General features: G+C 35.8%; 1 protein-coding gene across 2 annotated transcripts in view; it reads left to right on the forward strand.

The window, feature by feature from the left end:
* The window catches only part of LOC144451067 (neurobeachin-like protein 1), a 312,418-nt gene that overhangs the window by 144,192 nt on the left and 151,062 nt on the right, over positions 1-17,164 (forward strand). Inside the window, exons 23-26 of one of the 2 annotated variants that reach the window (XM_078141830.1) lie at positions 3,486-3,641; positions 7,948-8,101; positions 11,555-12,237; positions 16,026-16,265. In XM_078141830.1, the coding sequence (XP_077997956.1) occupies positions 3,486-3,641; positions 7,948-8,101; positions 11,555-12,237; positions 16,026-16,265 (1,233 nt within the window). The remainder of the gene's footprint in view (positions 1-3,485; positions 3,642-7,947; positions 8,102-11,554; positions 12,238-16,025; positions 16,266-17,164) is intronic. The other variant, XM_078141831.1, reaches the window with a different exon arrangement.

The raw sequence follows: 17,164 nt of genomic DNA on the forward strand, positions 1-17,164 counted from the left end.
TGGATAATTAATGTAGTCACAGTAAGCAGTAAGGAACAAAATGGATAATTAATGTAGTCACAGTAAGGAACAAAATGGATAATTAATGTAGTCACAGTAAGGAACAAAATGGATAATTAATGTAGTCACAGTAAGGAACAAAATGGATAATTAATGTAGTCACAGTAAGGAACAAAATGGATAATTAATGTAGTCACAGTAAGCAATAAGGAACAAAATGGATAATTAGTGTAGTCACAGTAAGGAACAAAATGGATAATTAATGTAGTCGCAGTAAGGAACAAAATGAATAATTAATGTAGTCACAGTAAGGAACAAAATGGATACTTAATGTAGTCACAGTAAGGAACAAAATGTATAATTAATGTAGTCACAGTAAGCAGTAAGGAACAAAATGGATAATTAATGTAGTCACAGTAAGGAACAAAATGAATAATTAATGTAGTCACAGTAAGGAACAAAATGGATAATTAGTGTAGTCACAGTAAGGAACAAAATGAATAATTAATGTAGTCACAGTAAGGAACAAAATGGATACTTAATGTAGTCACAGTAAGGAACAAAATGGATAATTAATGTAGTCACAGTAAGGAACAAAATGGATAAGTAATGTAGTCACAGTAAGGAACAAAATGGATAATTAATGTAGTCACAGAAGGCATTAAGGAACAAAATGGATAATTAATGTAGTCACAGTAAGCAGTAAGGAACAAAATGGATAATTAATGTAGTCACAGTAAGGAACAAAATGGATAATTAATGTAGTCACAGTAAGCAGTAAGGAACAAAATGGATAATTAATGTAGTCACAGTAAGCAGTAAGGAACAAAATGGATAATTAATGTAGTCACAGTATGGAACAAAATGAATAATTAATGTAGTCACAGTAAGCAGTAAGGAACAAAATGGATAATTAATGTAGTCACAGTAAGCAGTAAGGAACAAAATGGATAATTAATGTAGTCACAGTAAGGAACAAAATGGATAATTAATGTAGTCACAGTAAGCAGTAAGGAACAAAATGGATAATTAATGTAGTCACAGTAAGCAGTAAGGAACAAAATGGATAATTAATGTAGTCACAGTATGGAACAAAATGAATAATTAATGTAGTCACAGTAAGCAGTAAGGAACAAAATGGATAATTAATGTAGTCACAGTACGCAGTAAGGAACAAAATGGATAATTAATGTAGTCACAGTAAGGAACAAAATGGATAATTAATGTAGTCACAGTAAGCAGTAAGGAACAAAATGGATAATTAATGTAGTCACAGTAAGCAGTAAGGAACAAAATGGATAATTAATGTAGTCACAGTATGGAACAAAATGAATAATTAATGTAGTCACAGTAAGCAGTAAGGAACAAAATGGATAATTAATGTAGTCACAGTAAGCAGTAAGGAACAAAATGGATAATTAATGTAGTCACAGTAAGGAACAAAATGGATACTTAATGTAGTCACAGTAAGGAACAAAATGGATAATTAATGTAGTCACAGTAAGGAACAAAATGGATACTTAATGTAGTCACAGTAAGCAGTAAGGAACAAAATGGATAATTAATGTAGTCACAGTAAGGAACAAAATGGATACTTAATGTAGTCACAGTAAGGAACAAACTGGATAATTAATATAGTCACAGTAAGGAACAAAATGGATAATTAATGTAGTCACAGTAAGGAACAAAATGGATAATTAATGTAGTCAAAGTAAGCAGTAAGGAACAAAATGGATAATTAATGTAGTCACAGTAAGCAGTAAGGAACAAAATGGATAATTAATGTAGTCACAGTAAGCAGTAAGGAACAAAATGGATAATTAATGTAGTCACAGTAAGGAACAAAATGGATAATTAATGTAGTCACAGTAAGGAACAAAATGGATAATTAATGTAGTCACAGTAAGCATTAAGGAACAAAATGTAAAAAAAATCTGACAAAGAAAGCACCTCAATTTACTTTTATTTACTGTATATACATCATATCTACTGGGTTTGTCATTTATGTTCTATTCAAGTGTTTACACCCCAGGTGCCCTTCCTCACAAAAGAGAACATAAATGACAAGGTTAGTGGACATGAAATACATTAAATATAGCAAATTGAGTCTTGGCCAGATTTAAATTCAGAGTGATGCAAATTACAATGTGCTGGCAAATGTACATACATGTACTGACTGTGGCGTGAATTATCATGCAAATTTATGAAAATATACAAATTGAATTATTTTGAAATATCATTGAGTGTTAAGGTCAAAGTTCATATGAATGGTGATGTCACTGCTCATTAACATAAATTGAGGTCAATAAGGTGAAATTGTACTATAAATAACATTTCATAAAGCTATGCACTGCAAACAATATCCATATCTTTAGTAGCATCAACAAAATTTCTTAATTTTATGCAAATTAACATCTTACTTTATGTCTGTATTTGTGTATATTTTTAGTTTATGTCTGTTGTTGCCTTTGTGTCAAGTATAATATAGATTAAGACACAGAATGACCTGTGAAATCTACTTCTCCCATGTGTTATTTTTATTATGTCTTGCAATTACTTTGCTTAAATTACAATATTTTTATAAATTATCTGTAAACACTGATAACACACAGACTCTGTTACTTCAACATGATGTGTCCCAGTGTAACAGTTCACCCATTCTCACAAACCAGACACTGCAAAATATCCTGTTGATGGTGTGTCTTGGATGGTTCTCTAAAAAACAATGATGCAGTTCACACAAATAGATATGACTGGTATTTGTGAAAGTATGTGTTGTCAGTTTCTGCAGTTTGCTGTGCCTCTGTATGAACAGTATTCATGCACTTCTGAAATCCCAGAATTAGACACCATGTAGACCATATGGTAGAAATGGGCCGAGTTGTCAATTAATTTATTTTTAAATTAATACTCCTCAAAATGGTATGTTTGGTGGTCTGTAATAGGACATGGAGACAAGATAGAGGAGTTATTTATGTGTGAAGAAAATTATAAGTTAATATCTTTGATGAAACAAAACATCATTCACTGACAATTTCTTCTTAACAAGAATGCAGAACAAAGAAGTGATATACTTTGTGTGAACTTTGTGTGATTATGACCAAGTTAACTGAAACAGAGGAATTGGAATACTTCAAGTGATAAGAAGCTTTTAACCCAAATCTTGTCTTTGCAGAGGAAAACCAAACAAGTTTCACTGTATACATGTATGCTTTATGTTGAATACAGGGATCCTGCTGTAACATACTTTGTGATGTTGACGTGTGAATTGTCATTGGTTGATCTTTGCCTCTAACACAGCATGGTATGGTATGAATGGCTGCCATAAGTTCCTGTTTTTAAACCTTACCTTTGATACCCTATGCTCTGTATTACGGAACCAACAAAACAATTAACAAAACCCAGCAGTACTAATACAAGTATCCCATCCAAACTTTATTTTTCCAACTTTTTGTTTTAAAAAATGTTGACAATGTATTTTTCAGATTATAGAGGTAATTGACATGTTAATATCATTGTTGGAAAGTCATGGCAAAGATCAACTCTATCTGTTGCTGTATGAACAAGGTTGTGCTGATTTACTCTACTACATGATTGCCAACAAAGACTACTCAGAGGCTGTCAAACTCAAAGTTTTCAGGGTAAGTAAGAAGACACCATATTGCTACACACAGTTTATCAACTTTTGACTCATGAGGGAAAATACTTATGTAAAACCTAACATTAATGCATGGCTTCTATGTTACAATTGTCTTCTTCCATTTTTAGCACAACTGAACAAATAAGGCTCAGTAGTGCTATAGGCATGGCAAAGTGTCTGTCTGTCTGTCTGTCTGTCTGTGTGTGAACAACTTAAAGTCAAAAACTGCTGAACTGATTGCCATGATATTAGGTTGGTGTATTACCTTTGATGTCTAGTTGGGAAATTGTTCAAATCAAAATGATCTTACCACTGATGTGGGATTTTGGTCAAAAACTTCAGGGCAAATCGGTCTGAAATTTAGCGGGAACAATGTTAGAAGTGTGTAGATTAAGACTTGTTCATCACATAATTAGTCTCAAATTTAGTGGAAACATTCTTAGGGGTGTGTAGATTAGGATTTGTTTATGACATGATGAGTCCATCAGTAATATGCAAATTAGGGCAAAAATGTGTCTTTTTGGTCAAAATCTTTCATTCCAAAACTACTGAGCAGATTGGGATGAAATTTAATGGGGATGCATTTGGTGGTGTATAAATGATGTATTAAGCATATAATGCTCTCCTCAGCGATATACAAATTAGATATGAAAATGGGAATTTTGGTCAGAAATGTATATCTCAAAAAGTACTTTGCTAATTAGACTGAAATTTGGTGAGATATTTCTAGAAGTGTTATTCTGCAGATTTTGTTTAAAGGTGATTCAAAATGCTCACACTCACTATCGCTAATTTGCTAGACGACATGTTTGTGAAATGCATTCTGGTTTTAAAACTTTTCAAAAGCGTCTGCAAACACCTTAAAATGACCCTTTTTCAGTCACTTCCCTTCAGATTTACTTCGAGAGTTTTCGGGTATTTCCAGTCCCACCTACACCACGAGATTTTATGACGTCATAAGGGGTACACGTTAGTACTAAGACTATGACGAGCGTAGTCACTAGGTGAATAAAACTCAACAGCATTGTGAAAAAATACATTGCTAGTGGTTGTAACAGACATCAGTAAACAAAAACTACACTCTACATGTCTTATTAACCAACATTTACCGATATTTACTCACACTTTCTCACTAATTGGCAGTGTCTGTGGCTATAAATGCTAAAATATTATCTCCCCATATTATGGCAAAATAAATCAAAACGGCTCGACTAGTTACATATAAACACTTGTAATGTCGCGTGTTTCACATTCATTGACTTTTATTTATCTGATTTTTTATTATTTGCCGACAAGAAGTATTTTGATACCGTCGTGACGTTTTGACGGCATCCCCGGGCCAAGGACGGCATATTTTAGTCCAATCGTACTCGCGTCGCCTTTTGAACAGTGCATTTAACAACAACGTAAACATATTTCATCTTGAATAAATATACTAGCTATTAGAATACCAATGGGAAACTTCAAGAAAGCGTAGCGGAACATGTGCCACAATATATTTGTTGGTCCCATAATACACTAATTGATTCGATTTGCTCCGAGCATATGGAAGCACGCTCCGAGTCATTGCATCATGTAAATGGAACTGTGACCGACCTAATTTTGTTGTCCATATATAAAATGAGAGTGACCTGTAAATTTTTCACAGTTTTCGTTGTGGTCTTGTATTGTCACATGTTTGGCTTGTGAACACAAGTTTACATCTATTATTGTCTAGGGCGTAATACTCTAGTCCGAGTCTGAAACCCATATAAAACCTAAGATACTCACATTTGGATCGGACTGAACAGAAGTAGGTCTCATCGACCTGTTGGGGACTCGAATTATTGCTCGTTTTTATCACGGTATACAGGTGATTATTATATATCGGTAGAGGGGTAGTGTTGTCAAGTTTTGTGCAGTCACCGCGGACACGGCAGTAAGCTTATACTAGGATAGTTCCGCCGATCAAAGCTGAAGCAGTGTATGTACAATGTACGTATGGAATCGGGAGAGCACAGCGCACATTCGTGTCGGGTTAAATTTATCCACGTGTTGATGTAATCCATATTTATCAATCAGATATATTGTAAAATTCTTCAAGTCGTACAGAAATAACGTCTCTAACTTCAAAACAAACCCTGAGAAATTGGACCGAACGTGGCTAAGTATCCAGTTGCAGGCTTTCTTTCATAACCATGTGCTGGGGTCACGACCTTGATTGCCGACGTCAATATTGTCCAATCATATTTAATATCATGAACACATCGCGATATTTGATTTGTTGGTTTCCTAAACTGTATACTTCGAATACCATGATTCGTTACAAAATTCTTCTAATGAATGTTAAATAGGCTTGTTGCATTAAATTAAGTGATATCGCAACAAGGGAAACCATACAAGTTTTCTTCCAGACGAGTTGCTAAAGTCATGTAAATGACAACACTAAACTCACAAAATTTCCTCAATTCTTTACAATTTTATTGCTGATAATATGGGTAATCTAATAGCTAGTATATTTATTCAAGATAAATATGTTTACTTTGTTGCTAATTGCGCCGTTCAAAAGGCGACATCAGTGAGTATAGTGGGCTAAAATATGCTGTCGCGACGCCATGCGTGTCGAAGATATTGTAATGCTTCTCCTCGCCAAATAATAAAAAAATCAGATAATATAATTAAATAAATTGAAACACGCGACCGACATTACAAGTGTTTATGTATATCTACACTGTAGTCTAGCCGTTTTGATTTATTTTGCCATAATATGGGGAGATAATATTTTAGCATTTATACCCACAGACACTACCAATTAGTGAGAAAATGTGAGTAAATATCGGTAAATGTTGGTTAATAAGACATGTAGAGTGTAGTTTTTGTTTACTGATGTCTGTTACAACCACTAGCAATGTATTTTTTCACAATGCTGTTGAGTTTTATTCACCTAGTGACTATGCTCGTCATATTCTTAGTGCTAACGTGTACCCTTTATGACGTCATAAAATCTCGTGGTCTAGGTGGGACCGGAGATACCCGAAAACTCTCGAAGTAAATCTGAAGGGAAGTGACTGAATGCATTTCACAAACATGTCGTCTAGCAAATTAGCGATAGTGAATGTGAGCATTTTGAATCACCTTTAAAACATTTTGACGTAATGGGCCCTAGCAACCATGACCATGCCCTTAGCAACAACAAAATGCATTATATTTTGGTTAAATAACAACATCTGGTAGGCAAGTTAGTAAACGTTCAAAAAATGTATGCAAATATCCCTGGCAACCATGACCATGCCCATAGCAACAGCCAAAAGATCACATATTGCAAAGATAACAACAGGGATTAATAGACAAGTAAACATTCAAAAACTGTATGTAAATTTGCCTAGCAACAAGACCACGCCCATAGCAACAGCCAAATGATCACATATTGCAAAGATAACATCACAAATTCATAGACAAGTGAACAAACATTCAAAAAAATGTATGCAAATATGTCTAGCAACATGACCATTCCCATAGCAACAGCCAAATGATTGCGTATATTACAATGATAGCAACATGGTTGGATAGGCAACTGGATAATCATTCAGCAAATGAACACCTATACCTAGCAGCAGGTGGGTAATCATTTTTTTTAATGCACAGTTGTGCTACAATGCCACTGGCACTATTTTGGGGATTTTGTCAACATTTTGTATATTCATAACAGGTTTGAGTTCAGTCAATTGCAAGTGATAGTTATAGTATGTCTCAATAAGTAGAATACTGTTAGCTTGTTGTGAATGTACACCAATGTATAAACTCAGCTTTGTGTGCAATGTAACCCTTTAGTGTGAGTACCAAAGAGATATGACTAGTTACAAGCACAAGTAGTGTAATGTATAAAGGACAATATTGATTCAAAACATAAGAAGTTGTACTAAAAAGTTATTTCTGTGAACATTAGAATGGTGTGATTGTTGTTAGAGTAAATTAGAGTAAATTTAGTATTAAAAAGAATGTTGTACATTTTTACCATTTTTCAGGCAGTAAATATAATTTTAGGATGTTCTGTGTTTTCTTACATCTTTGGTTACTTTTCAATGTGCAGCACTTTCATGACAAGACTTGTGTAAAGCAGTGGAAACTATTTGTCAAGTACACCAATCAAATGTAAGCTAAGGGGCCTAATCATATCTCTATCCCAACCCAATCCTAACCTGACTCCTTAGTATGCATACAAATATGTCTCTATTACAGTATTAAAGTGCAGTGTTCTTCATCCTTGCCATGTATTTATATCAAACTGTACCAACATCTATAGTTGATGTTTCTGTTTACTTTTTTAGTTGTTCTCAGTAATGACCAGAACTGATAAAGTGTATGACAAGAGTAAAGTACGACTACGCTTAATAGACATTGGATTTTCTGGACTGACTATGTTAATGGGTAATCAACCAATTAGTCTCAGTATGGCCATTGGTCTTGTAGAACAAGTTGCTGGTAAGTTTCAACATCAAATTTTCAATTTTGAACCTAACTATAAACATCTCTCATCAGTAGTAATTCAGTACAAAATGACATTAACTTTTGATTAGTTTTGCACCATGAATGGGGTTTTGAATAACACTTCACATTGCTACTTTTTGAGTGGTACAGTTTTTAGAAAGACTGAAATTAGAATACATGTAGAATGATAGTTATGACTTAGTGACAGACATTGTTCATGTAACTACACTTGCCCTAGACTGAAGGGATCAGTCTTTAGATTTAGTGTTTCAAGTGAGCAAAGAGTTTCAATGAGGCAGTATATTTCTCATGAACAGTTTTTGTTAGCACAAATGAACTGAGGTTCAGTAGTACAATAGGGATCGCCCGGCTCCTGTCTGTCTGTCTGTCTGTCTGTCTGTCTGTCTGTCTGTGTGTGTGTGTGTGTGTGTGTTAACAACTTAAAGTCAAAACCACTGAACCAATTGCCATGATATTTGGTGGGTTCATTACCTTGTCTGTCTACTTGGGAAATTGTTCAAATCAAAATGATTTTACCACCGGTTTGTGATTTGGGTCAGAAAATGTGATTTTTGGTCAAAAAACTTAAACTCAAACGTTTAAAAAATGTATGCAAATATCCCTAGCAACCATGACCATACCCATAGTAACAGCCAAACGGTTGTGTATTTCACAAAGATAACAACAGGGATTAATAGACAATTGAATAAACATTCAAAAAATGTATGTAAATTTGCCTAGCAACAAGACCACGCCCATAGCAACAGCCAAATTATCACATATTGCAAAGGTAACAACAGGAATTGAAAGACAAATGATAAACATTCAAAAAAAATGTATGCAAATGTGCCTACCAACCATGACCATGCCCATAGTAACCATGTCTGAAATGCCTCGATAAAGCCAAACTACAGATAACCCGAGTTCATCAATAGGCAAGGTGGGTTGTTGACAATCTCTAAATCTGTTTGCAATGTCAACTGTAATAGGATTATAAAAGTTGGAGCAGCTGATAACGTCCCTTGATTCAAACGATTCACTCCTTGAAAGTAACTTTGCACTCGGAGCTACAGTTTTTCTCGTTTCATAGTTAGTTAAATAATTTTTTGAAAAATTAAGCACAGAGATACTTAAATAGTAAATTCTGATGTCCATATACCACATGTAACATCGTCAATGTACAGTGCAAGATGTATCCTAATGTTATGATCACGATCGGATCATGATCTTTCACCCAAGCCAAATCGTGACCTTTCACCCAAGCCAGTTGTGCCTCGCAGCGGAGTAACACACTCACTAGTACTTGCACACATTCGGTCGACAGCATTTCAGTCTTGCCATAGTACCTGTACCAGTGATGTCTCCGAAGTAAGGCAGCATTCAATCTTGCATTTGACTTTCCCCATTATCTTGTTCACGTTTCTGATGACTTTCTAAATTCATCGTTTCATCTAGTATTGCCACTTTCACATTTTCCCTTAAAGATATCATAGAAGCTGTCGATCATGCTGGTCACTGATCAGTTGCAAATCAACAAATGAACCTTGGAACTACAGTAAGAATAGAAAGGGACACATTGTTCCTGCTGATATATTGTTTATACCATGTAAGTAAGTGTCTGTGGTTTCAGACAGTGTACATTTCTGATGGTCAATGCCATGTGAATGCCAAAAAGTAGTGCCTGTTATTAATGTTGACTCAGGCATATCAGATGTAATTACAAAAAGCAAACACTAAGTTATGGTAATGAGCTGATAAGGATTGATAAGAAAGTGCCAGAATTGCAGATAACAACAGTAATTAATAGACAATTGAATAAACATTCAAAAGATGTATGTAAGTCTGCCTAGCAACATGATCACGCCCATAGCAACAACCAAATATCACTTATATTGCAAAGGTAACAAACAGGAATTGGAAGACAAATGAATAAACATTCAAAAAAATATGCAAATTTGCATAGCAACAAGACTACAATCAACTTCCAAATGATCACATATATTGCAAAGATAATATCAGGAATTCATACACAGGTGAACATAAACATTCAAAAATGTATGCAAATATTTCTAGCAACATGACCACGCCCATAGCAACAGCCAAACGATCGCGTATATCACAAAGATAGCGACATGGTTGGATAGGAAACTGGATAGTCAGCAAATGGACACCTATTGTTAGCATAGACTATCATATGGACAAACATTTTTAAAAAACTGTACAGTTGTGCTAAATTGCCATTAGCGGTATTTTTTTGAATTTAATACACAAACAAAATAGAGATAAAGTGTTACATTCTATCTCACTAAATCACAAATATTAATCAGTTATGTCTTTTAATTTTCCTTGTCTCATCTGACAGTGATGTACATCTGTGTTCACAGTGAGGTCACAGTTATCATTTCATATGCATGCACACTATCAGTGTCTGTATTTAGTCCGGATGGGGACTTATGGATTGGGTTCCGTCCGTCCTTCTGTCCGTCCGTCCATCCAGAGCCGTTTCTTGGAGATGCCAGGACCGAATTTTTTCAAACTTGGTACAGGGGCAACATACTATGGCATACATATGCATGTCAATATGTTTTATGATACGATCCAATATGGCCGCCTAGCAGCCATTTTGTTTGCGAGTTTTCCCTGTCCAAAGCCATAACTCAGACATGCTTGATCAGATCTCATTCAAAGTTGGTATTAGCACAGTGTTCTATGACATACATGTGCATATCCATTTTCATCGTGATACAATCCAATATGGCTGCCTGGCAGCCATTTTGTTTGTGAATTTTCCATGTCCAAAGCCATAACTCAGACATGCTTGAACAGATCTCATTCAAAGTTGGTATTAGGACAGTGTTCTATAACATACATGTGCATATCCATTTTCGTTGTGATACAATCCGATATGGCTGCCTGGCAGCCATTTTGTTTGTGCAGTTTTCATGTCCAAAGCCATAACTCAGACATGCTTGAACAGATCTCATTCAAAGTTGGTATTAGCACAGTGTTCTATGACATACATGTGCATATCCATTTTCGTTGTGATACAATCCGATATGGCTGCCTGGCAGCAATTTTGTTGGTGCAGTTTTCGTGTCCAAAGCCATAACTCATACATAAGACATACTTAAACAGAGTAGTGATATAAAAAACAACCATATTAGGCCAAACAACATTAACCAGGTTTGAAAATGACAACATAAACTGCCAGTTCCTTAACACCCAATCATAGCAGGGCCTACGTCATTTTCAATGACTTGTTTGTTTGTGTAATTTGTAACAAAAAACATTGTGTGTGAGATGTCAAAACATGACTACATCTAATTGAAACTCTATGCTCTCTTAGTTTTGGTAGCATCATATACCATCTCTTGACCAAAACCTTTTCAATCTCTTCTAACTTAAGATAAATTTTTCTTCTTCACTTTTTTTTTCTTGTTTTTCCAGATAATTTTATAAATTATTCAGGTATTATGGCAGTAATGCAGTTAATCCATCACACAGGGATCACTATAAGACTACAGGTGTGTCGCCATGTCTTGCATGCCTTGTATATGAATTTAGGAGCTGCAGGCCAGCTCAGTAAACAAGTTGGCTGGCAAGACACGATTGTTAGACTGTTTGCTAAAAAACGTCTTGAAGAAAGTGTGTCAAAAGAGAAGAGAAACAGTGATGCAAGTGATGGCCAAACTGCAGGGATAGATTTAATGTCATTTGATGAAAGAAGAGAAAGTGAAACAAAAGATTTTGGAGAGGAGGAGGGAGAGGAGATATATTTGCAAAGAGATGGAGTCCAAACCCCTGATGAGATATCAGTTTCAAGTGAAACTGGTTTGATCCAGTCTGATTCGGACACAACCAGTATAGGGCCGACTAATCTGACTACACCAAACATATCACCAGGTGATAATTCCAAATCAGTGTCAAAGTCTGATAGTGGTATAAGTATTGGTTCCTCCAGAGTAGAAATGAAAGGCAGTTTCCATGGTGACGTGATTCAGGACACGCCAGAATTCCATAATCTTGATGATGATGACCATGCCCTGCAGGAATTGAGTGATATGTTGGTAGAAGTACTGTTTAATGTCATGTGGAGAGGAATAGCTGGGTCAGATGATGATGCATGGAAGGTATGTACAAACTTTCTGAAGCAAACTTTTGTTTTCACTATCTCTAGTTTCTGTAAGCTAACAAATAGACACAGGCTAAATCCATTGTAGGCTTGTAGTAAGTTACATAAATGGGTGATTACACTTCACTATTTGTTGTGATCCTTACATAAAAAGTGGAAGGAATTTTGGTAACTGAAATATGGTGTATTGCAAGGAAGACCAAAACATATTTGAGATATGTCACTACAGAGCTCTTTTCAAAGGAGCTTGCCTGAACTATCAAGATTGGTGAGCCTGCTTAGGGACCAGTCAGTTTCTTCGGCCCGGGGGTGGGGGGGGGGGGGTCATTGCGTTTTGGATTGTGATGGAAAAAAAATCCTTTTTCTACAATGGCATATAGCCTTGTCTGAAATGTGGTAGATGTAAATATTTGTTCTTATCCCTGTTTCTTACATGAATTCTTTAATGTTACTTATTAGTTCAAACACATATACATATACATGTACATGTATTACCTAGCTACCACACTAGTAACAGAACATGTCATGTAAATGCTTGGCTGTTTCACAATCAGTGTTTCACTTATATTGCACTTTGGGGCAAAAGTGAACTTGAAGGTTTCGTAATGGTAATCTTCATCAATAGTTTATAAAAGTAGTTAATCTAAAATGTTCTACTCGGCACTATGAACTTGTCAGAAGGGATTAATACACTTTCTATTTTGGACACTACATGTTATTGACACTACAAATCATCAGATTCCAGTTTCTATTATACACTAGGTACGACCACCTAAAGTTCTCTAACATACCGGTAACTTTACTATACATGCAATATTAATGCCCCTATACCAATGTTGTGGGCCCATTTTGATATGACATGGAAAACTCATTTGAAACTTACATTTACGTTAGCTTCTCATTCTACCTGTTATCATAATTAGTCTTATTAGACTTATAGATTGGGTTCCGTCTGTCCGTGCGTCCGTGTGTCCGTGTGTCCGTGCGTCCGTCCGCAGCCGTTTCTTGGAGATGCCTGGATCGATTTTTTTCAAACTTGGTACAGGGGCAACATACAATGGCATACATATGCACATCAATTTGTTTCATGATACAATCCAATATGGCCGCCTAGCAGCCATTTTGTTTGCAAATTTTCCCTGTCTAAAGCCATAACTCAGACATGCTTGAACAGATCTCATTCAAAGTTGGTATTAGGACAGTGTTCTATAACATACATGTGCATATTCATTGTTGTCATGATACGATCCAATATGGCCGCCTAGAAGCCATTTTGTTTGTGAATTTTGCATGTCCAAAGCTATAACTCAGACATGCTTGAACAGATCTCATTCAAAGTTGGTATTAGGACAGTGTTCTATGACATACATGTGCATATTCATTGTTGTCATGATACGATCCAATATGGCCGCCTAGCAGCCATTTTGTTTGTGAATTTTCCATGTCCAAAGCCATAACTCAGACATGCTTGAACAGATCTCATTCAAAGTTGGTATTAGGACAGTGTTCTATGACATACATGTGCATATTCATTGTTGTCATGATACGATCCAATATGGCCGCTAGCAGCCATTTTGTTTGTGAACTTTCCATGCCCAAAGCCATAACTCAGACATGCTTGAACAGATCTCATTCAAAGTTGGTATTAGGACAGTGTTTTATAACATACATGTGCATATCCATTTTCATCATGATACGATCCAATATGGCTGCCTGGCAGCCATTTTGTTTGCAAATTTTCCATGTCCAAAGCCATAACTCATACATGCTTGAACAGATCTCATTCAAAGTTGGTATTGGGACAGTGTTCTATGACATACATTTTGTTTGTGAACTTTCCATGCCCAAAGCCATAACTCAGACATGCTTGAACAGATCTCATTCAAAGTTGGTATTAGGACAGTGTTTTATAACATACATGTGCATATCCATTTTCATCATGATACGATCCAATATGGCTGCCTGGCAGCCATTTTGTTTGCAAATTTTCCATGTCCAAAGCCATAACTCATACATGCTTGAACAGATCTCATTCAAAGTTGGTATTGGGACAGTGTTCTATGACATACATGTGCATATATATTATTGTTGTGATACGATCCAATATGGCCGCCTGGCAGCCATTTTGTTTGCGATTTTTCTATGTCCAAAGCCATAACTCAGACATGCTTGAACAGATCTCATTCAAAGTTGGTATTGGGACAGTGTTCTATAACATACATGTGCATATCCATTTTCATTGTGATGCGATCCCCCATACCCGACCCATCCTTTATTGTTGTAGGCATGTTCCATGTCCAACAAGCAGACACAACATATCTAAGTCTGTTTGATTTAGGTTCACAGGTGTTGTTGCGTGATCAGAGTAGTGATAATTCCTTAAAAAACAATCATAGCGGGGACTATGTCATTCTCAATGACTTGTTCATTTATACCTCAAGTCATCACACTCCTTAACAAAACTTTTAACAGAAACTAGTGAATCTATTTTAATGTGTTTTGGTCTGAATTGTTAATGTATTTATATTTCTTTTAATTTCTACACATATTGTTTTAGATTATGTTATTCATACCAACACTGTATGTATATTTTACTGTTTTTAATAATCTTTTGTAGCAGATAACCCAATTACCCTAACAGGGACTCAATAAAGTTTTATCTTATCTTATCTTATCTTATCTTATCTTATCTTTATCTTACATACATAGTGTCAACTACTTATTTAGTTAATGATATGAACTCTACAGGGTCGTTCTCACTAGAGCCTTTTCGACGGTGTCGACAACGTTGTTTATATCAATTTATGTCAACACCGTCGGAAAAAACATGTCAGAACAGTTGACAACGTTGCTACAACGGCGGAGATTAACGCTGGCGTAAACAGCTGGAACTGCAACGGTGCACCGACGCAAATTCCTCCAAACGTAGCGTGTGAACGCTTTGACGACGGCGTAAACGCCCTCTCGCGACGACATTCGTCTATATAACCACCTCTGACCTTTACTTCTGATCAGCGTTCACAAGGCCAACGACTGATACAGATGGGATGGCAGAACAACGTGCGACTCCTATCATTATCATATACGCTCTATTCACTGGTGTTAAAGCATTGTTCAGAAAGCCAAACAGCATGAACATGAAACGCATGGTCGATCGCCTACGGCGTCGTTCAAAATTCCTTGTATGCCCATTAGTGACCAAACGAAGCAACTCTTGTTCATGAACATGATCCAGAAGTCGATGACTAAAGCGTTGGACACGTCTTGATCGCATATGAAGGTGAAGCAACAAGAGGCACGCTGTTGTTATATGCTGCACATCCGCCATTCTTGTTTACCATGCGTTGTAACATATACATATATTGATCCGTAGAGGGCGCGTTACGCCGGCGATTCTCCCAAAACAACGACCTAAATGACTGCGTGTGGACGCCAGTACAGATTAAGAGTTAATCTGTCGGTGTTTACCGATCAAATAACGTTGCATTTCGACAATGTCGTTGCACTAGTGAGAACATGGCTTACTTCAATTACAGTAGACATGAGGTATAATTTCTTGAAGTTCAAACAGAATCCATGGTCAGCAGCCAACTGAACTGTTGCTGTTTACATCATTAACTAAATAAAGAGTCGACACTGTGTATGTGATGTTTTTGTGTTATCTTTTTGTGCATATCTCAACATGGAACCTTGTGATCAGGCTCAGTGATCTTGATAGTTCTTTTAACACCTTTGACACGCTTCTTTGAAAAGAATTGTAATAAAATATGATTATCCACTCAACAGGAAAGAGGCAAAGTTATAGCATGTATTGATGTCTTGTCAGAGAAGTATGAATTAATCAAACCACCTGTAGAACTCAAGAGATTGTTGTTAGAGAAGATGTTAGAAGCATGTATAGCAGATGTTAGAGATTCTACCACACCATCAGCCATCTATACAGAGAACTCGCTCAAGCTAATTAAAGCTTTGCAATATTTCTTACTTGGTGATACTTCAGAGCAACAACACAAATGGCATCAAAAGGTATGAACTCACAATCATTTATAGTTATAGTAGAAATGATGTTTGGCTTGGCATTTCATTCATGGGACATTTACATATTTTACACAAAGATAGACACATTTCAACTCTAAAGTTGAACACTAACAGAAACACAAACACACGTAACATGATGATTCTTTACCGAATTGTACATTAAATTGTACATTAAGAATTTTAAATTTTGTATATTGATCACTGATAAAGCATGGCTATTCTTTCACAGTACAGTAAAAACAGGCTGTACTGAAAACATTACACATGGACTTGATGATTTTTAATGGTTTCAATATTGTTTATTTTCCAACTGATAATCAATGTGGTAATTTGAATGCATCAGATTCTACAACCTCACTGTATCATTTGTACTGTATAATAGTGAAGTACCTTAATATTGGAATCTAGTTTTCGAAGCAACTACATAGTTTTCATCTGAATAATGTTATGCTGTTTGGTCAGGTGACCTAGTATAATCACCTGACAGTAGACTCTGTGTATTGTAAATAGGTGGGAGATGGTATCATTTGTACTGTATTTAGTAGACTATGTGTATTGTAAATAGGTGGGAGATGGTATCATTTGTACTGTATTTAGTAGACTGTGTATTGTAAATAGGTGGGAGATGGTATCATTTGTACTGTATTTAGTAGACTGTGTATTGTAGATAGGTGGGTGATGGTATCATTTGTACTGTATTTAGTAGACTATGTGTATTGTAGATAGGTGGGAGATGGTATCATTTGTACTGTATTTAGTAGACTATGTGTATTGTAGATAGGTGGGAGATGGTATCATTTGTACTGTATTTAGTAGATTGTGTATTGTAAATAGGTGGGAGATGGTATCATTTGTACTGTATTTAGTAGACTGTGTATTGTAGATAG

This window comes from Glandiceps talaboti, chromosome 20 (genome assembly GCF_964340395.1).
Source record: "Glandiceps talaboti chromosome 20, keGlaTala1.1, whole genome shotgun sequence".
Lineage (NCBI taxonomy): Eukaryota > Metazoa > Hemichordata > Enteropneusta > Spengelidae > Glandiceps > Glandiceps talaboti.